Below are 23,045 nucleotides of genomic sequence, written 5' to 3'. Positions count from 1 at the left end.
AAGTTTTGGAAATAGTTTGATGACATTCGGTACCCAGGGGCTCTTTCACCCGTACATGAAAACTTTAAATTTCGTCCCGCCTTTTCTCCCGACCCGACTGATTGCCCCTGGGTCTCCGAGGATGCTATCACTAAGGGACCGGTCATTATTTATGTAAAAGGGAGGTGTGGAGGGAAAAAAGAAGGGGGTCAAGGCTATGTCAGATTGGCTAGAGGGGGGGGGGGGGGGGGGGGGCTAAGCATTTTTATAAAGACGTTTAGGAGGGGTCAGCAAGTTGATCGCCAGGTATATTTTAAGAGGAGTCCATTGGCCAAGATGGGTAAAGCAGTTAAATGAAACTAAATTAAATTTATAACAATTTAATGGCAATAAATTAAGTGATGGACATAACAATGATAAAAAAGGCCATAAGGACGATTTGCAACGGTTATGCTAATCCTATTACTTTTTGTTTAAGCACCACTATTTTGTACAACTTCGTCATTTGTATTTGACAGAAATTCTGTTTGCACTCACTTCATTGCTATTTCAAATTTTAGCTAATAAATAATCCAGACCTATCTGCTTTAATATTTGGTCTGAGTGAAAATGCTTGTCACTTTAGTAGTCCAAGAAAAACATGATAAAACAACAAGAAAGTAGTCCTTTTACAACTGTAGGACAATCATTTGAAAAGAATTATATTATATTTTACATGGTTATTACATTTGTGTTCACCATGAAGGCACGTAATTTGTAAAAATCTATCAGTTTTGTTCTATTTAACAAAACCACATTTTATGAGTTGAAAGTAGGTTACATGCATTTTAATACTTTAATTACTTTGTAGAGGAATAATACACAAACCACTTTAATTTACAAACATCAGAGATAACAAATGCATTGTATAACTGACTTTATAATATTAAACTTGACGTTTCGCCTGCTTCAACATACGTCTTCAGAAGTGACTGTTAACATGAGTAGTAACTATATTTAAATCAAAAACAACGAAGTGAGATAAAAGTCAGTTATTCAATGCGTTTGTTATTTCTTGTTCCTTTTATTTCCTTTTAAAACTGAGATGGCCAAAAATCAAGAGCATTTACGATATACTTTGTAGAGCATATAAGAGGAGATATGAGGTGGGGGAGGGGGTCATCAAGTAAATATTGAATAAAGTAGTTGGTCAGTTGCTATATACATGGTCTGCAGGGGGGGCCTTACAGAAATTTTGATCTTTTCAACATATTTTCCCCTCCCCCCGTCTACATAGGAAACAGAAATGTTACAAGAGATGGCCACATTATGTTGACGATAACAAGGAAAATTGCTTCAGTCCAGATTAAATGTTGTGCTCTTTTGAGGAGCTCTCTAGGTAGAGCAAATTTTCCATAACGGGGCTGACTTAAACGGATTTGTTGAAAGAATTCAGGAAAATCATGTGAAGATCTTTAATTTGTAGCCAGGCTTTGAGCTCTGCTGTTTTCGATGTTTGAGGGAAGTAGTCTTTTTACAGCAGGTGTTTGTCTCGTTTCATTTATGAAAAATGTTTTCTCACTAGCTATTTATATAAACACCAAACAAGAAAGTAATTTGAATTCCTTATTTCACAGCCAAGAATGAAACAGTGGCAAAATATACCTCGAAAAGGTACAAATATTCTAGTAGCCAAGAGCGTCTGCCTCTCTGTTTTCCAATAATACACGGAGAAATTTGACATTTGTCACTTAACCTGTCAGTTGGCTTCTTTGACTTCGCAGACATTTCCTTGTTTGTAATGGTTTACGGGTTTATTAAAACTTGAAATTAATTCATTCGCATCCAACATCTTCCTAAAGAATATTTCATACCGTTACGGTCTCATTTGTGAAGAGATAATCTACGGTCAGTGTTGGTCAGAAATTAACTTTACTTTAATTTATGTCACATGCAACAAAGTGTTCGTACTCTATTATTAGAAATAAATTTCTTGTTAGAAAACGCTGAGTTCACGAAACGGCGTCTTCTACGCGAATACACGGGAGTTGTAAACAATCCATTGAGCACAAAACTCAGCTACAGTAAATTAAAAAATTCAGTATTGAATCCTTCCAAGTCTTTTCTTGCCTTAAAAAAAGTCAGTCTTAGGATTTTGTCGATTTTTAAAAGATCGTTCTCTAAAAAACGGGAAAAACACCGAGCTCACACATTATCCACTCGCTAGGAGGTGAATAATGTTGAATAGTCCGAGATAGCGAACCAATCAGATTGCTTAAATCACCAAGATCACTGAGTGTGTATATACTAATTCACTAAATTTTTGGTCGATAACAGCTGGACTATTGAAGGAAGTAGTCTTTTTACAGCAGGTGTTTGTCTCCTCTCATTTATGAAAAATGTTTTCTTACTAGCTATTTATATAAACACCAAACAAGAAAGTAATTTGAATTCCTTCTTTCACAGCCAAGAATTAAACAGTGGCAAAATATATCTCCGAAAAGTACAAATATTCCAGTAGCCAAGAGCGTCTGCCTCTCTGTTTTCCAATAATACACGGAGAAATTTGACATTTGTCACTTAGCCTGTCCGTTGGCTTCATTTACTTCGCAGACATTTCCATGTTTGTAATGGTTTACGAGTTTATTAGTATAGGTAATAGCCTGATTTGTAGTGATATTTGGCATAAATACCACGAGTGATATTTCAAAATTGTTATACGTAATTTCACGAGCCGTTAGGCGAGTGAAATTTGAGACAATTTTGAAATATCACGAGTGGTATTTATGCCAAATATCACGTACAAATCATGCTATTATTCGTTTATACTACTACCCGCAAAAGGTCTGTAATTTTCACATGTAGGTATTTCAAATTAAGCTGAAATACCACTGCTCTAAACCAATCAAATTGCAGAAATTTCTCATGTAGTAGTATAAAAACTTGAAATTAATTCTTTCGCATCCAGCATCTTCGGAAAGAATATTTTCATACCGTTACGGTCTCATTTGTGAAGAGATAAAATGGACGGTCAGTGTTGGTCTGAAAATTACTTTACTTTATGTCAAATGCAGCGAAGCGTTCGTTCTCTATTATTAGGAATATTTAACAATTATTCCTCGAGCCCGAATGGGCTCTGAGTCAATAGCCCATGAGTCCGAAGGCCGAATGCCGAATGAGCTATTGACTCAGAGGCCATGAGGGCGAGAGGAATAATTGTTTTAGTAAAATCCAACTAGTTGGTAAAAAATATAGAGAATAAAAAAAATTTAGCTAGTTAAAGCTAGACTTTAATCCTTTTTTGCCGCCAAAAAGTCGGCGCTTTTCGCTACTAGTGGGCTATAACCGTATTGCCTAGTAGTAGCTCAACCAATCAGAACGCAGCATTGATAATAGACCACTAGTTGGAATAAGAGTTTCAAAAACAATCTATTCTAATTGAAATTTTTATTATGATGCCGACAATGATTCTTATTATATATGCACACCAATCGTCCGAGACTTGCATTTCTTTTCCAAGTTTATCAAAAAATTTAATGGCGATTATAATGCAATGCGACAAAATTTAAAGCTCCAACACCACTAAACTTGGCGGATTATCGGACGTTCGATTCTGTCTTCAGCTGAAACGGCCACAAGTAAAGATCAAACTAATCTTTTTCAAAATAGTTTTGTACTCTCGTCTGAAGCGCCTGTTGGTAGCGCCATATATGAACAGGTTGATTGTACTACTTAGGTAGGCCAGAAACGCGTAAGTAAGATATACCTGTCGTGGCAAAGTGGGCTCCCCGCGTGCTGCGTCGATGTAATCCATAATACAGATAGGAAGCCAACATAAGGAGAAACTGGCCATGACCAAGGCTAATGTCTTGGTCACTTTTGCTTCTTCGACGTTTGCTCTGAGCTGTTCAGGGTTATTTTCTTGCATGAAAACACGATTTGATCTTGACACTGTGTAGAACACTTTGGCGTAGCAGAAAGTGATGAATGTAAAGGGCGCAGCGACAAACACACATTCGATGAACACGGTATAAGCAATGTTACTTTGGAATGGGTACATGCACATTGCTTTTCCTGGATGGAAATTGTATCCGTCTGTCTGAAAAATTAGCGGAGGCACTGAACCAATGAGAGCCATACACCATACTGCCGTAGTGTACAACACAATTCTTTGTTTTCTAAATAAAACAATGTACTTCGTTGGTTTCACCACGCAAAAATATCGGCTAACTGCAATAACCCCCATGGTATTTAGAGACGCCAATGAAAACGTAAACATCGCAAAACCCTGCAGTTGACAAACACTGGTCCCGAATATCCATCGGCTTTGAACGAGAGTAGCAACTGACAGAAGCATACAGCAGACCGATATTAGTAAATCACTGACAGCTAGCGCTTCAATAAACATATTGGTAAGCGAACGAAGTCTATGGTTTCTATACACGGCGTAGCAAACAGAAATGTTTCCAGAGATGGCCATTATATTGACGATAGCAAGGAAAATTGCTTCAATCCAGATTAGATACTGTGCTCTTTTGAGGAGCTCGCTGGAATGCAGACGATCCATAAATACGGGGCTGATTCAAACGAATTCGTCGAAAGTATTCATCGAAATTTTGGGAAGATCTTTGTAATAATTTGAACTCTACTGTTTTCAACGTTTAAGGGAAGTAGCCTTCTATACTGGATCAGGTGTTCGCGTCATTAATCAAAAATGTCAAATCATTAGTTATTTATATCAACACCAAGTTTGAAGTTAATTTGAATTCATTGTTTACAGCTAACCAAGACTTAAACAGCTGCCCCAAAAAGAAGAGATATCCTAGTAGCTAAGAGTGTCTACGTCTCCGTCGGTTAGGGGTAAAATAGGGCCCTTTTAAAAGATCCGACGACGGAGACGACAACGAGAACGTCAAAAAGCAATAGGTTTAATAAACAAAACAACGTGCATCACGCTTTTTTGTACATTTCTTTGCCATCACTGCACGACTACGACGTGAAAATGTATATTTTCACTTTTTACAGCGGAAGTACACAATTAAGCGACGACGAAATTTCCTCTCTCTTTTTGAACTTGGATATGGTTCTTAGGAATTCAACTTTTAGGAGGGTTCACCTTTGACAAAGTAAGTGACTTGGAGTAATCGCGAGGAAGATTGAAAGAACGCGAATTCACTTTTTCAGCGACGTTTTCGCAGCTGTCGCCGTCCTGAGATCTTAAGGTCCCTAACGTTTTCCAATGAATGGGGCAATTCGATAGTGGTCACTTAAGTAGTCGGGTAAGCTTCATTCACTTCGCAGACATTTCCTTGTTTGTGATTAGTTTATGGGTTTATTTGAATTAATTCATTTGCATCCAATATCTTCCTAGAGAGTATTTTTATAAAACTGTGAAAGGTTTGAACCTATGAGTCATTTCAAAAGTAGGTTGAGTTTGATCGTCCTGCTGAACGTACTCCAACAGTCAGACCAACGTCAACTCTGGCCCTGTTACGACAGCGACTATACCGTACATCAGAGGCACCTCTGAAACCATCGCACGTATACTACTAGCCTGCGTAACTGGCGGTATTGTGTAGTAGTCGAGTGAGATTTGGCGGCGGAGCCGTCGTAATATAGTCCGGAGTGAGATTTGACGGCGGAGCCGTCACGAGCGGCGAAGCCGCGAGAAATACCGCCTGCCAGAGAACCATGATTTCTCGAATGCCGCCCACTTTTGTCAAGTTAGCTGATCCCAATGAAATCAGCCAATCAAAGAGAAACCTGCAATTTGAAACTTCCGATTATTTTCACGCGAGACAGTTTAGAAATAAGCGTTGACAGGCTAAACACTACTCCTAAGCTCGTGATAATGTGAAACGTGACCTTGTGAGTTTGCTTGAACGGAGGTTTTTTTTTATTTTCTCGGCTCTCGCTCGAAGGTTACTAGCACTACACAGTGCATGTATCATTCTAAACTTTGACTGAGTAAATCTTTTTTTGCAACGCTAGGCTTAACATTAAAAGGTCATGAAGCTGGTTTGTGACATGCATACTGAGTAACCATTTCCGGTGGTTTATTCTTCCGTAGGTGTTCCTGATAGGATTTGATCTCAGATGCAGTTGTAAAGTGTTTTAATTTTCTTTGACCTTTGTTTCTTACGGCTAAATTAAGCAATTCCAGCGCTGTGAAGTTTTAAGACGCCATTTCGGAAATTTGGTCATCAATTATGCTATTTTTAAAGCGGAAATCACAATCACAATCACTTTACATGTACGTCTTTTTCAGTTTGCCATCTACTCCCTAAATTGGGAAATATACGCTAAGGCTCATCTAACATTTTTTTTTTTTTTTTTTTGTCGATATCAAAGATATTTTATTTGCCCATTTTTGATCGGGTATATTACAATAATCACAGCATTTTAGTTTTAAAATTGTATTATTCTTGGGGAGAACAAATACCTACTTTTCTCACTGTCTTTTATGAATTTTATATATATATATATATATATATATTTTTTTTTTTTTTAACAGAGATCTTTATTACCACTACATCACTTACAACACTTTCACTACAAAATTTAAGGTTACAAAAAATTACAATTAAGAATTAAGATTCCAACGATTAATACAACATACACTGCAACCAGGCTTGCTTCACGCATACGTAGATTAGATTATAATCATTTACAGTAAGGAGAGGAGAGGCTTCCATTGTGAAAGAAATTTTGCTTTTTGTCCTTTGGAATAAAAAATCGATCTTTGTACAATTAACTTGTCTTTAACGAATTCAAGAAAGTGATCAAAGCTTGGGGGTTTAATTTCGCTCCTTTGCAGGAAGATATGTCTCTTGCCAAGAAGGATATAATAGTTAAGGATTTGCCTTTTAGGATCTTCGGGATTATAGCCATACATTATACTTAAGTCATCAAATAGCAAACATTCACCACTGTGAGTTTTCCACCAGCTAATTACTTCAAACCAAAACTTTTGAATTACTATACAGTTAACTAGCATATGGGAGAGCGTTTCTAGGGAATCACAATGTATGCAGAGAGGAGAGTTTACGATTTTCATTCTGTGTAACAGAACCCCATGTGGAAGAATATTATGAACAATCTTATATTGAAATATGCTTAATTTTGTTTCTTTAGTTATTTTAAATGGAAGCATATAAATAGAACTAAGTTTGGAACTGTCCAATCCTTGCCTGCATAGTCGAAGGCTAGCCAACGGTTCTACAAATTTCCTTTGAATAAGTATATTGCGAACCTTCTTGCTAGTAACCACGTTAATTTCCTTAGTTGTATTTTGTTCCATATCTTGATTGTTCATGATAAATCCCGGTCTCAAAGCGCACTTCCATCTATAAGGTATAGCTGATATTAAACCAAATAACTTAGTAAAAGGCGCCCTGAGGCCAGTTTTTAAAAGAAACTTATTAAGTGTGAGGAATCTGTTTTTTTCATCTAGTAGGTCTTTAATTCTAAGTATACCAGCTTCATGCCATTCTTTCCAATATACTGATTTACCGTCTATTAAAATATGCTTATTATTCCATAAGATTACATTCTCAACACAGATTTCATTAATATTGTCCGAAGTTTGCTCTCGGACTTCCGCCCAGGTGTTAAGAACATCAGCGTAAAAGATTGGTAAGTTGTTTAGGCCTAGAAATTTTACATCATAATCACAATCAAAAATAAATGGCCCTCCAACATTTTTCAAATAAAATAAAGGAATTAACATCCACTGATCCTCTACACCATTCTTCATTCTTTGAACCCAAGCACTTTGTAACGACTTGGATATAGTCTCAAATTCTGGTAAATCCAGCCCTCCTCTTTCTTTTGGACCTATAAGAGTATCCCTTTTTATCTTTGGTTTCTTGTTATTCCAGACAAAATCTGTAATCAATCTATTAGTGATATCTATATAATGAGGCGGTGTATGTATGCACGAACTTACAAAGATAAGTTTCGATAGCCCTAATGTTTTGGCGATTGTTATCTTGCCATAAAGTGAGAGATCTCTTTGAGACCATATATTAAACAGCTTTTGAATTTTACATATCTTTTGTGAAAAATTTTCCATTTTAAAGCATTCCAGCACTCATTCTCCGTCAGCAAGCCTTCGCAGTTCTTTCTTTGTTCATCATTCAGCTTTTCTACCTTGTCATTATCGAAGAACACTTTGAATTTAGGATCGTTTACTTGAGGATTTTGCGAGGAATATAAGGATTGATAAAATCTTTTTTGTTCTTTTAGGATTTCCTTTGGGTCCGTGATACTGCTTCCGTTTTCTTGTATAAGGCTGGTAATGCATTTATTTTCATAATTTCGTCTCTCAAGATTAAGAAAATATTTCGAACTTCGTTCGCCGAACTCATGCCAACGGGCCTTGGAGCGCACACATGCTCCTCTTGCCCGGTCGTAGGAAATCTTATCCAATTCGTTCTTAACTTTAATGTATCTCTGGACGGCTTCTGCTGATGGGCAGTTTTCACCCATATTTCCCAGTCTTGAGACTTCCTGTACGAGATCTTTTTCATAATCTTTTTTCATTTTAGCTTTTTGTTTTGAATAACTAATTGTGAACGCCCTTATTTCCATTTTAATCAACTCCCATAAGAGTCCGTGATCTTCAAGATCCTGATACTTGTTTATAAAGTGCGGAATTTTAAACATTAATTTTTCTGCATATTCATCATCTTCTAAGAGGGAGGAATTGAATTTCCAGAATCCAGGACCTCTTGGGTATTTCTCATTAATTGGCAATTCCAACGTCACTAAAGAGTGATCGCAATGTGCAGCGTGCTTGATTTCACATTTCTGCACGGGGGAATTTTGTAATAGTTGACGGGCTATTAGCCAATAATCTAATCTGCATTTTATTTTCAAGTCAGATGTGCGCCAAGTAAATTGTTTTTCTTCTGGATGTAGCGTTCTCCATACGTCGTCTAAATCTAAAATACACATCAGTTGCTCGATCTCGCTGGCGACATTCCTTCTTGACGAAACATCACGTCCTCCTTCTTTATCGGTTTTGGAAAGAGGGCAATTAAAATCGCCACCTACTATAATGTTGTCGTTGGGAAACTGTTCAAGTAAAGATCTGAGTTGTTTAAAAAATATAATTTGCGCGTTATCATTATTGGGTGCGTAAATATTGGCACAAATAAATTTCTGATCATCTATAGAAAACTGCAGGATAAGAATCCTGCCGTTTTCACAACAAATTTCATTTTCTACTAGCACTTTGAGTCGAGGATTAAACAGAATTGCTACTCCTTTGCTGTGTTTACTTCCATGACAGAAGTACACTTTACTACCCCACTCGTTACTCCATAATTTTTCTTGGTCAGTAGAGCTATATGTCTCTTGCAAGAAAATTATTGAGTACTTGTTAACGTGCAGTTGCCGAAAAATAGCTCTTCGTTTTCTTGAACTATTTAAACCCCTAACATTTAACGTAATAAAAGTTAACTTATTCATATTAACGAATAAATATCGATATCTTAATAGTTTCACAATACAGAAGCCTTCTTAAGCTAAAGCCTGGAGAAAACATTGCATCACTTACAACATAAAAACGAAAATTACCTTTTATGAAACAAATTAAAGGCATTGCCTGTGAAGTTCTTTTAACTCCAACAATGGGTAGAATGTGAGATTAAAGTTGTTGTTGGTCAGTATCACTCCGACGGCGTTGCTAGGTTAACTCTTTGCCTCTTCCATTTCATGGCGTAGTTTTGCTAGTTCTTCTGTTCCTACGATTCTGTGACGGCCATTGGCATCGACATATTTGAGTATTGCAGGATATGCGATGTAGACTTTCCGGTCGTCTCCGAGTTTCTTCTTTAGAAACTTTCTGTAGGGCACGAGCTCTTGCCTCCGCCGTTGGGTTTTTTTGGCGAAATCCTCACTTATACCGATGGCATTTCCGTTTAACGGGTTATCCTTTAGACGAGCGGCGGCATTCCTTAGTACCTTCATCTTATCCGTGTATCGAAGAAAAGCGACGTGCATTGGTCTGGGACCCTTTTCACCAGCAGAAGGCGTTTTGCTTGACGTGCGGTGTGCCCTCTCCAGCTCAACATGGCCACATAACGTTTCAAGGCCCATATGCTGCGTAATAAAATCCTGTACAAAAGAGATGCAATCTCCTTTTTCGGCTTTCTCTGGTATATTGTAGAAGACTAAGTTGTTCCTTCTTGACCTGTTTTGTAATTCTTCGATTTCATCCTTCAGCGCATCGACAGTGGCGTTATCTGCTTTTGAGTCTAAATCCGTTTTTACCTTCTGCAGTTCTGCTGTCATAGAGTTAAGTCCTCTTTCCATGTCACCAACGGTATTTTCAATCTTCAGCAGTCTTCCGTTTATTTGTTCAAGCACGTCTAGCTTCTTTAGCTTTTCGTGTATGCTTTCCAAGATGGCGGCGCCGGCCTCATGTTTATGTGGTGGCGTTCTTTCATCTTCACTGCTTAAGCATGCCACTTGTCTCGCTCGCTTTTCGTTGGGCATAACGGAAAGGAAAAGCAAAGATTCTCTAAATAGTTTGAGGCTGATTTGGCTAATTTCCTGAAACTGATATAGTGAAACGGCAAGGCAGCGTCGGAGCGACAAAAAAACACGACTACTCCATTTGGCGCCCAGTCCCAGTCCTCAAGGCTCATCTAACATGATTGACATATGTATGGCCCTCGACCAATCCGTTTCCCCGCACACTGGTTTGCGGACTATTCAAAATACCGGGGTTTTCTGGCAGGCGGTATTTCAACCGCCTCGTCCCTACTCCCTTTTTTTGGAACACGGCTCCGCCGCCAAAACTTTAATCTCGCACCCACACAATACCGCCAGCTACGCAGGCTATGTTGCACACAAACCGATAACCACCTTACGACGACTACTTACTAATGTCAAGGACAAAGACAAACCGGAGGACAGACAGGGAGCACTATACAAGATCAAATGCTGCTTCTGCCAGGCTACTTACTTTGGTGAAACCGATAGAAACCTAAGCACGCGAATGACCGAAAACAAACGAGCGACGAGAAATGGTGACGTCAACAATCACATTGCTGAACACTATTTACAGACGAAACATCAAATCGACTGGGACTCTGCGACATGTATTACAGACTACTATCAACGACTCACTTTAGAAAGCTGGTTTACTAACTTAAAACAAACGTCCTTGAATCGTAGTCAACAGTTACCTGCACCGTACAAACAACTTATTGACAAAATCAAGCAAAACTTACTACGAGAGAACGACTGGACAACTGACAACTTGACCAACAATAGACGAAGTGATATTTAGAATTTGAAAAAAGTACTGAAATCATGTTTTTTCTAGGAAGCTACTTCAATGCTAATTAGGGCATAGGCATTTCGGTGACAAAAACTCAAACAAATCTCCACATATGGGCTTGTTGTAATCAGATTCAGCAATATTCTTCATTTATGATATATGCAATGTGGCTATTGTTCAACAAAATGGCTGATGACGAACCCTTTTAGCCACGCACAAAACAAACGGTAGTGTCCCTTTTAGACCACTTTAGAGCTCCAGCACCTAAAGGTCTTTCACGATCTCTGCCTGTATTAAAGTGCAATACCCTAGTCTTCTTGTAGGTTGAGGGGTACTGTAAATAAGGCTGACTTTTTGTGGAATTGCTTAGAGTTTTGTTGTATGCTGTACAAGAATATACTTTCCTGAAATTTGCTGAAATTTGTGTTGCCATTTTAGATGAGAATGTAATATTTATTTTATTTTTAAGATATTTAGAAAAAAATCGGGAATCTCCGGAAACATATTTAAATTGCCATTTTTTATGATATTTGTATCTAGGCCTAACTATCGCACAGGTTGTCGAAACGTCAGTCACTGTCAACAAGAACAGTGCTATTCAGGACTACGTTCACCCGTACGATGAAACTCAACCTACTTTTGAGTATTTTCATAATAAGGTCTCATTTTATGAAGGTATAGTGTAGTCATTCTTAATCTTGGAAAATAACTTTACTATATTCCTAATGCTACAAAAGCTTCGTACTCTCTTATAAGAATGATACTAAAATAGAATTTGAAAAACCATCTATTCTTACTAATTGAAACACTTATCATAATGTCGAAAATGATTTTTCTTGTACATGCACATCAATCGTCCGAGAGTCTCAATTCTTTTAATTTCCAGCTGCAAAAGTTTAATGGCTTTTATAGCTGAGTGCAACAATTTTTTTTATAAAATGCGATGGCCTGTTATTACAGGGTGCAAAAGCTAAATTCATTATCAAGCATGACAGTTTTATTGCAAAGCGCGAGAGAATAGCATCTCCTCGAAATATTTTGTATTAAAAACCCTCTTAGATATGTCAAACAAGATTTCCCTTTTGTCTCATATATCTCATCATGTGATTTTCCTGGCCTTTAATTAATATACCCAGGAAGCCTGAAGAATGTACTGCTTTCGGTAGGAGCCTTCATGTATAGCCATTATAGGGAGTACCCTCTCAGGGTTGGGGAGGGGAGGGCAAAAGAGTATGGCTTTAATTTTTTGCAGAAGGACGGAGACATCCCCAGTAATCTGCTTGAGGGTTTGCGTTTCAAAACAGAAAACCGTCAGAATAGATGGGTAGGGACATGAAGGTCTGAACAAAGGACATCAAAGCCAGTTTTAACTGCTTTCGATGTCATTTGGCAGTTTTGCAATTTTGCCATCAGCTAATCCGTGCACCCTTGGTTATAAAACCCCCAAGCAATAAAACCATGCATAGAAAAGAAATACGGCGCCACTTTGTGCAAAACAAAGGAGCGCATACCCCAAAGTGCTAAAATCAGCTGCAATGCAGACAACTGGGGGACAGAGGGATATAATGCTAAACACTTTCAGTAGCGAAATGGCTGCAGAAATGAAAAAATTCCCCTAAGCTCCCCTAAATGTAAGTGATGTCCTTGACTGATTAAAACTTTTAACGAATAATTAAACATGTCACAAAGAAATTGAATATAATTCCTCCTAATGTACCTAGTCCCCTGGTCCGTGCCAGCAAAATAGCTATTTATGCCTGTTCCGTGATGCTACACTGTCAGTAGCTGTCAGTAGATGTTGAATCATCTGGAGCTGATATTTTCGCAGTAACTGAGACATGGCTCTCAGAAATTGATGATGCGTACAGAGCCGAAATCACCCCACCCGGGTACAAGCTGTTTGATCACACACGATCTGATCGATCTGGTGGTGGAACTGCTCTATTGATAAGAGAAAATCTACATGCAAGTCGTGTAGATGGTGGTGTGCGTACTTCTTTTGAATTTTCTCATTAGATGGTCGAGTTCCAGTCGCGAAAACTACAGATTATTATTTTTTACCGTCTACCCTATTAGAGTAACCATCCTGTCACGACGAGTGTATTGTTTGCTGATTTTTCGAGTCTTTTGGAGAGTATCATAATGTCATCTGTAACGTTACTGATAGCAGGTGATTGTAATATCATGTAGAAGTTCCGGGGAACACAGATAGTGTTTGTTTAAAGGAGCTGCTTGTGTCAATGGGCCTTCAACAACATGTAAACGAGCCCGAGGCCATTGGTACCTTGGTTTAGTGAAGATATTAGGGATTCCAGGAGGGAAAGCCGGAGAGCTGAAAGAAAATGGCGTCGATCTCCAAGTGTCCGTGATTTGCTTGAATTTAAAAAGAAGAGGAACTTTACAACCTACCTGATGAATGAAGCCCGTCGTAAGTTTTACTCCGACTTTATTGTTGAAAATAACTCCAATCAAAGGAACCTATTCTTGGCAACAAAGAGGTTGCTAAATCAAGGTCATGAAGTACCTTTTCCACCAACTAGTGACAAGCTGGTTTTATCCAGTGAAATGGGTAGCTTCTTTGTTGAAAAGATTGACGCCATCTATGTCAAATTGGACAGACTAGCTGATTGTTTGCATGATTCCCATTTTGACTGTGTGAAAACGTTACCAACTAGAACACTGGACAGCTTTATCCCTTTAACTGAAAGTGCAGTTAGTAAGTTGATTGGATGCTTTCCGAAGAAGAGCTGTATGTTTGATCCGATGTCAACACCTTTAGTAAATAATCAGCTGTGCTGATGTGCTATTACCAGTCAATACTAAAATGATCAACCTGTCTCTTAATTCTGGAGAATTTGCGGATGATTGGAAATGTGGGCTTATTAATCCTATCTTGAAGCAACCTGGATTGGATTTGCTGTACAAAAATTATAGACCAGTTAATAACTTACAATACGTATCCAAGTTGACTGAAAAAGTCGTTTTTATTCAAGTTAACGATCACATGGTTTCAAATGCTATTTTTCCTGCCCTTCAATCTTCTTACAGGCAATTCACTGAAACGGAACTTATCAACGTGATGAACGATATTTTGTTAAACATGAACTCTCAACACGTCACTTTGTTAATTTTGTTGGATCTCAGTGCTGCCTTTGACACTGTTTATCATCGAATACTTTTAGAGAGGCTATCTGACGAGGTTGGCATACGTTGGACTGCTCTGAATTGGTTTAGATCGTACTTGTCTGATAGAAGTCAGCGCGTTTCTGTACATGGAGTTCTCTCTCGTCCTTTTGACTTGAACTGCGGGGTACCCCAAGGCTCATGTTTAGGGCCTTTGCTATTCATAATTTATGCGTCTAAGCTGTCTAAGATCGTAGAACATTATCTTCCCGACGCTCACTGTTTCGCAGATGATACGCAGCTGTATCTGAGTTTTAAACCACTCGGCAACACTACTGAAGCTGATGCTATACAAGCTACGGAAAAGTGCATTGACGCGGTGAGTAAGTGGATGATTCAAGATCGGTTGATGATCAATGATGATAAAACGGAGTTTTTGTTGGTCGGCACACGACAGCAGCTTGATAAACTAGATTCGTGTTCCATCACTGTGGGCAATAATCGTATCAGTCCAAGCCCATGTGTTAAAAACCTTGGATCGTGGTTTGACAGCAACTTAAGCATGACTGATCATATAAACAAGGCTTGTACTGCGGCATTTTATCATTTACATAACTTGAGACGTATTAAGAAATACCTGTCGAGAGATTCTTTAATTACCTTGGTTCATGCTTTTATAACCAGCCGTCTTCACTATTGTAATGGTTTATTGTTTGGCTTACCAAAGGCGGAGATCGCTAAATTACAGCGTGTACAAAATGCAGCAGCAAGACTTATTCTTGGCATCGGAAAATTTTCTCACATTACAGCGGCGCTTTATGAGCTGCACTGGCTGCCGGTTTCTTTGCCTATTGACTATAAGATTTTACTTTTGACTTTCAAATGTATTTATGGCCTAGCGCCAACTTATCTTAGCGATCTTATTAGTATAAAATCGAATTCATTATATAACCTTAGGTCTGCTGGTAAGCTCTTATTGGACCATCTCAAGGGAAAGATGCTTAGAACATTGGGAGCAAGATCATTCTCAGCAGCAGCTCCGAAACTCTAGACTGGCCTGCCTGTGGAGCTTCGTCAAGCAGCATCACTTAACATTTTTAAATCTCGACTACAAACGTATCTTTTTAAGAAGTACTTTTATAGTTTGTAACTAAGGTTAATTTATTCTCACGGTAATGTATTTTCGTTTTCTCTTAAACATATGATTGTAAAGCGCTATTGATCAGCATATGTAAATACGCGCTATATAAATTGGTAAATTATTATATTATTAGTAAAATCTAACGAGTGGTCTATTATCAATGCTGCGTTCTGATTGGTTGAGCTACTACTAGGCTATATGTTATAGCCCACTAGTAGCGAAAAGCGCCGGCTTTTGGGCGGCAAAAAAGGATTCAAGTCTAGCTTTAAGTAGCTAAGTTTTTTTCTATTCTCGATATTTTTGACCAACTAGTTGGATTTTACTAAAACAATTATTCCTCTCGACCTTATGGCCCCTGAGTCAATAGCTCATTCGGCCTTCGTTTGGGCTATTGACTCAGAGGCCATTCGGGCTCGAGGAATAATTGTCAATTATTATTAGTAGTAAAACTATTTCTTTTTCCAAAGCACTTTCGTCTACTCTTCGTTTTAAACTTGTTAGGTCTTCATTGTATAACCTCAAAAGGCCTTGAACTTGTCTAACATTGACATCGTGTTTTCCACATTTGTTTTAACATAGTTTAAAGCTCGGTCACCGCTAAATTGGTGGATTATCTGATGTTCGATTCTGTCTTCAGCTGCATCGACCACAAGTAAAGATCAAACTTATCTTTTTCAAAATGGTTTTGTATTCTTGTCTGAAGCGCCTATTGGTAGCGCCATATATGAACGGGTTGATTGTACTACTTAGGTAGGCCAGAAACCCGTAAGTAAGATATACCTGTCGTGGCAAAGTGGGCTCCCCGCGTGCTGCGTCGATGTAATCCATAATACAGATAGGAAGCCAACATAAGGAGAAACTGGCCATGACCAAGGCTAATGTCTTGGTCACTTTTGCTTCTTCGACGTTTGCTCTGAGCTGTTCAGGGTTATTTTCTTGCATGAAAACACGATTTGATCTTGACACTGTGTAGAACACTTTGGCGTAGCAGAAAGTGATGAATGTAAAGGGCGCAGCGACAAACACACATTCGATGAACACGGTATAAGCAATGTTACTTTGGAATGGGTACATGCACATTGCTTTTCCTGGATGGAAATTGTATCCGCCTGTCTGAAAAATTAGCGGAGGCACTGAACCAATGAGAGCCATACACCATACTGCCGCAGTGTACAACACAATTCTTTGTTTTCTGAATAAAACAATGTACCTCGTTGGTTTCACCACGCAAAAATATCGGCTAACTGCAATAACCCCCATGGTATTTAGAGACGCCAATGAAAACGTAAACATTGCAGCACCATGGAGTCGACAAACACTGGTCCCGAAAATCCATCGCCCTTGAACGAGAGTAGCAACTGACAGAGGCATAGAGCTGACAGATATTAGTAAATCACTGACAGCTAGCGCTACAATAAACATATTGGTAAGCGAACGAAGGCTCTGGTTTCTATACACGGCGTAGCAAACAGAAATGTTTCCAGAGATGGCCATTGTATTGACGATAGCAAGGAAAATTGCTTCAATCCAGACTAGATAATGTGGTCTTTTGAGGAGCTCGCTGGAATTCAGATGTTCCATAATACGGGGCTGATTCAAACGAATTCGTTGAAAGTATGCAGCGAAATCTTGAGAAGATCTTTGTAATAATTTGAACTCTACTGTTTTCAACGTTTAAGGGAAGTAGCCTTCTATACTGGATCAGGTGTTCGTGTCATTAATGAAAAATGTCAAATCATTAGTCATTAATATCAAAACCAAGTTTGAAGTTAATTTGAATTCATTGTTTACAGCTAACCAAGACTTAAACAGCTGCACCCCCCGCTCCCCCCCAATAAAGAGATATCCTAGTAGCCAAGAGTGTCTACCTCTCCGTTGGTTGGGGGTAAAATAGGGCGCTTAAGAGCGGCAGTCTGTAAATATCGAGAATTTGCCGTCAAAACTGAAATTTCGAAATACTTCATTTTCAGTCAGGAAAAACCGTTTGGTGAAACATTTTTGAAAATAAAAATCAAAGTTTCCAAAGAATTTTGTTTTTCTAGAAAACCGCCAAAAAGTGAAATGCTGCCCCACGTTACATAGTCGCCGCGATCTAAAACCTTTGAATTTTACCATTTTCAAAGCCCTCGGGAAACAAGTTCAACTTTGGCAGGTAAGTAAGGTATCCCAGTTACAATACTATTTGGTAAAAATATTGCAAGATAATGCATTTTTACTCGGTTAAAAACGCCCAAAGATTCCTATCTTCAGCACTTTCATAAACAATGAAATTTTGCGAAACTTTAAAGGAAAAAATCACGACTTGGTACATGAAATTTGTAATATTTAAGTCATGAAACTACAGCACGAAACGAACCATGTGCTAGTCCTCCATTTTTAATGTACTGCTCAAGTGCAAAATACAAGGAGCCTGGAACATGATATATTACACTCCTGCCTAATAAATGGGTTGGTTAGCATAGCAACAGTAACAAGAAATGCACGTCTAACAGATAAACAATGTTCAGCTTCGTCATCTACTTAAACAATGTTCACATTTCACATGTGAGTCTGCGTGGTGGTCTCCTCTCCCGACTTGGGTACCTCAGTGCTGGATGCGGTGACAATGGTGTCCCTGACCTGAGGGACTTGTTCCCTCCAAAGCGTCTCCCAATGATGATTCTGGTGTCACCTCAGTTGTGTCCTGTTCCTCTACGTCACCTGCATCCGGAACTCCTCCTGCCTCGGATGTGTTAACCGGTGGTTCAGAAAGACTCCACACCGCACTCTTCACTTCGGCTTGGGAACTTAGGAAGTTTCGTGCGTAATTACTATCTTCCTCTCCCTCGCAAGAGCTTGAAGACTGGATCCGGCGAGCACTCTTCAAATGACCCACATGAACAAAATCGTATTTGATGCTCACAGCGAACTAGGTAAGTGCGCGGACCTTTCACCTGAGTGATTCTTCCAGGGATCCACCTTTCAACGCCACGCCGCTAATTACGAACCAAGACCACTTCATTGAACTTGAACTCTCGGAGTTTCACTCGTTCTTCATCGTGGTGCTCTTCTGCTTCAACTTTTGCTTCTCCACGGCTCTGTTAAGGTTCGGTTTCGGTAATGCGAAACAGTTCCTAATTTGCCGTCCCAAAAACAGCTCAGCGGGACGATTTAAAATAAGAAAATTGGCCAGCCTATGCTCCAGACTGAGTCAATTTGCTTTGCCTTCCAGCACTTGCTTGGTCAAAAACGTCTTGGCGGTCTGTACAGAACGTTCAGCAGCTCCATTAGAAGCAGGATGGTGCGATGGAACCCGGGTAAACTTGACTCCATTCTGCTTCAAGAATTGAGAGAACTCTTCCGATGCTAGCTGCGGCCCGTTGTCCCAAACCACCTCTTCCGGTATTCCGTAGCGTGCAAACAACGAGCGCAAAACCTCGATGGTTTTCAAGCTGGTTATGGAAACCATGGGAATCACCTCCAACCACTTGGAATAGGCATCAACAATAATCAAGAAATCCAACTTGCCCTTCTCAAAGAAATCAATGTGGATACGCTACCATAGCTTAGCGGGCCATTTCCAAGGGTATAATAGTGCCCTTGGAGGGGACTTGTCTAAGGCAGCACAAACATGACATTGCTGAACCCTCTCAACAATAGCAGCATCCAATCCCGGCCACCAAAAAATAACCCCTTGCCAGCGACTTTATCCGGCAGATTCCGTGATGCTCTTGGTGCAAGTCATGCAACAGACGAACGCGATACTTCTCAGGAATAACCAAACGTAAACCCACAACACACAGCGTCGGTCAACGGAAAGTTCTTGCTTTCGTGAAAAGAAAGGCTGCAACACTGGTTCATCAAGCGCTTGGGGCCATCCATGCAAAGTGAAGTCGTACACATGAGCTAAAACCGGGTCTTTTCTAGTTGCAGCCGCAATGTCGCGGGCTGTAACTGGAAGTTCTTCCAGGTAGCTGATTAAATACACCTCTTCCTCCTCCCCTTGCTCTTCTAAAGATGCCTGTACCAGTCTTGACAAAGCATCTGCATTTGCATGTTCAGAAGACTTCCTATACTCAATTTCATACTGATAAGCTGTTTACATCAAAGACCACCTTTGCATTCTTGCTGCATCCAGCGGAGGTACACCAGTCTTCGGGCCAAGAATTGTGACCAGCGGCTGATGATCTGTAAGCAATGTAAACCTCCGACCATACAGATACGAATGGAACCTTTTCACTCCAAACACGGTTGATAAGGCCTCTTTCTCTATTTGGGAATAGTTACGCTCACTAGCTGTAAGAGTTCGAGATGCAAAAGGCTTGTCCTCGCCGTTCTTCATAACATGGAAGATGACCGCTCCTACCCCGTAGGGTGATGCATCACAGGTCATCCGAAGTGACTTCTTCAGAGCATAACGGACCAGCAAAGGAGAATCTTGTAACTGCTTCTTACTCTTAACAAACACTCTCTCGCACGCCTCCGTCCACTTCCAACGTCTATCCTTTTGCAGAAGGTCAGGAAGAGGATGCAGTGTAGTCGCCAGATTGGGCAGGAACTTGCCATAATAGTTAAGCAGTCCCAGATACGACTTCAACTCTGTGACATTGGTAGGACTCTTGGCTTGCATGACTGCATCCATCTTCTGAGGGAGGGGACTAATGCCATTCTTGTCAATCCAGTGTCCGAGAGGCCCGACTGGAAAAAAGCGCCCGAAAACTTCTTCCAGGATTGCCAAATGTTCCAGAGGGGAACCCCCCTGAAATCAGGATTTCATCCAAATGGCAAACTGTGAACTTAACCCCCTGCAGAAGCTGATCCATAATCCTTTGAAAAATAGCTGGTACACTGGAGACTCCAAACGGCAGTCGTTTGTAACGGTACAAACCCTTGTGTGTGTTAATTGTTAGGTACTTCTGCGAGTCTTCATCCAGCTCTACCTGCTGATAGGCGTGAGATAAGTCAATCTTGCTGCATACTTGTCCCCCAGCTAACGTCGCAAACAAATTTTCTGTATTAGGCAGAGGGTACTGTTCGACATCGGCACATTGTTTCACTGTCATCTTGTAGTCGCCGCACATTCTCAGTGAACCATCTTTCTTGGGGACCAACACCACTGGAGCAGCCCAGTCACTTTGACTTACTTTGTAGATAATCCCTTCATCCTCTAGTCTCTGAAGCTCCTGCTCCACCTTTTCTTTGAGAGCATATGGAACGGGTCTTGCTTTCAGAAATTGGGGCTGTGCACCTTCACGGACCTGAATGGAGGCTTTATACAGTTTGATGTGTCCATACCCCTTTCAAACAGGGCTTCATACTTAACAAGGATATTCTCCACAGCAGGCGCATGAGACACCTTGAAGATGGTGGACCAATCCAGGTTCAATTTCTCAAGCCAGTTACGCCCAAGCAAGACAGGCTTTTTTCCTTGAGCGACCACCAGAGGTAGTTGCATTTCCTGGATCTGATACTTCACAGCGACTCGAATTTCCCCCAACAAGGATAATGACTCACCAGAATAGGTTTTCAAGTGGAACTGCGTTGGCTGCAACTTGAGATGCTTAAACCACTTCTTATACTCCACCTTAGAGACTATGGACACCGCTGATCCCGTGTCAACTTCCATGCTGACTGGCTTACCCTCCAACAATAATTGAACTTGAAACCCTGATCCACCTTGTCCTTTAGACTTGAGAGTGTACAATCCCAGTCCAGACTGCTCTTTGGTAGTACTCCTAGGTGAATCAACCTCCAAATAACGCGTGGGTTGTATCTTCCCTTTCTTATCGCACATCTTAGCAAGGTCACCCTTATTGTGAAACTTGTAACATTGTACCGACCTGGCCCAGCATCCTGATGGAGAATACTTACCACCACAACGAAAACAACTCACGGCGTCTCCAGTCGAATGCCCTGAACTGGCATACCTGCCGACGTTATTGACGGTATCGTCCACTGGTACACTGGTGTCTCAAAAATCTTCTTTATTGGCTAACTCCATGAATTGTGCTGTTTCAAACGCTTTCTTAAGAGTCAAGTCTCTCCCTGCCAACAGCTTCTTCTGAATTTGCACGCTTTTCAATCCACAAACGACACGGTCCCGTAACGCTTCTTCCAAAAAGGTTCCAAATTCAGACTTCAACGCCAGTCGCTTCAACTTAACTACAAACTGTGCGACCGTTTCACTCTCATGCTGGTTCTAACGATGAAATTTATAACGTTCTGCGATCAAAATAGGTTTAGGCGAGTAATGTGAAACCACAAGCTCTTTCACCCATCGAGAGACTTATCTTTCGGAAGTTCAGGGGCTAACAAATTCCTCTGCACGCATCCCGCCCCAATTAACGCTAGAAACGTAGCAACTTCGTAATCCGCTTCGACGTAATTCGCCTCAAAATACAATTCCACTCGTTCTATATAACAGCCAATATCTTCTTTTCCGTCGATATATTCTCCTACTTGCCCCACGAGCTCCATCTTCGTCGCCAAATGTAATATTTAAGTCAGGAAATTACACCACGAAACGAACCATTTGCTAGTTCTCCATTTTTAGTGTACTGCGCAAGTGCAAAATACAAGGAGCCTGGAACCTAATATATTACAAAATTTACGAAGAATCATTATACCTCAGTAAAGCCCTACTGTTTTAGTACAACATATAAAAAATTCAGCTAGGCAATTAAAAAGCGACGCGCTGAGAGAGGTAAACGCGCAGTTCATTTTCGATGTTTTTGCATAAAATGTACGTTAAAACCGTCACGCAACCGGGGGTAACACAAACTTCAAAAAATTGTCTTGAATTCACATTTTTTCGTGGTGATCAGGAAAATAGTTTTTACTTGCAAAATCGAAAGATTGATTGAGTCTTTTATTACTCTGGTACAACTTGACTAGTTAGAAAGTTAGATAGAGGGCGATCGTAATGAACCAGCTCTGAAAGGTCAAACGGCCGTTTTCACAAACGTCAACAATGCTAAGGTCTGCGAAGGATATGCTAATATATATATTTTTTGAAATTAGATTGACATAAATTTTTTGAGTCGTGTGGTGTGTTTTATACAAAGAAAGTGCTGGAAAGAAAACGGACTAAGATTCAGACAAACATTGAATTGAAAATGGTAAATAATTAGCCTGCGAACCGCAGTCCAAAGCCAAAAAAACCGGATGCTCTCGAAGGCTAGTAAAGCTCAGTAAATAATATGAGTTTCCTAAGGGACGGACCATTAGAAACGTTATGGGGGAGGGGAGGGGAATTTTCGAGCCGCAGGAATATTTTTTCGTTATCAAATTCCTTGTATGAATCATTTTTAGGCCGTAGCATGAATATTTCTTAGGGTTAATTGGCGTTCATGAATTTTTTTTTCGTTCAATTTTCCCTTGCGCGAATATTTTTTTTGTACTTCGTCCAACCCCCGCCCCCCCCCCCTCATAAGTTTTCTAATGGTCCGTCCCTAAACGAGCTGATTGAAAGATGAGGAGCCGTGTCAAAAGCTTGTCAATCTTGGCATCTGTGAGGTATGTCTCTTGAGTTCGTTCTTAACTGATTAAAAA

The 23,045-nt window shown here is 39.9% G+C and overlaps 3 protein-coding genes across 3 annotated transcripts in view; all 3 read right to left on the bottom strand.

The window, feature by feature from the left end:
* LOC140945339 (uncharacterized) overlaps positions 1-23,045 on the bottom strand; it is a 554,440-nt gene that overhangs the window by 477,116 nt on the left and 54,279 nt on the right. The window lies entirely within an intron of this gene.
* Positions 3,578-4,525, bottom strand: LOC140946612 (melatonin receptor type 1A-like). The gene has a single exon (XM_073395730.1). The coding sequence runs from the start codon at positions 4,523-4,525 to the stop codon at positions 3,578-3,580; it is 948 nt and encodes a 315-aa protein (XP_073251831.1).
* On the bottom strand, positions 16,149-17,009 carry LOC140946611 (melatonin receptor type 1A-like). The gene has a single exon (XM_073395729.1). It carries the CDS (start codon positions 17,007-17,009, stop codon positions 16,149-16,151), a length of 861 nt encoding a protein of 286 aa, XP_073251830.1.

Source organism: Porites lutea, chromosome 8 (genome assembly GCF_958299795.1).
Source record: "Porites lutea chromosome 8, jaPorLute2.1, whole genome shotgun sequence".
Taxonomy (NCBI): Eukaryota; Metazoa; Cnidaria; class Anthozoa; order Scleractinia; family Poritidae; genus Porites; species Porites lutea.
This window is presented reverse-complemented; position numbering and strand designations above follow the sequence as displayed.

Bases quoted from the DNA above. Each gene is read 5' to 3' on its own strand.
- LOC140946611 (XM_073395729.1), bottom strand. From the start codon at position 17,009: ATGGCCATCTCTGGAAACATTTCTGTTTGCTACGCCGTGTATAGAAAC.
- LOC140946612 (XM_073395730.1), bottom strand. From the start codon at position 4,525: ATGGATCGTCTGCATTCCAGCGAGCTCCTCAAAAGAGCACAGTATCTA.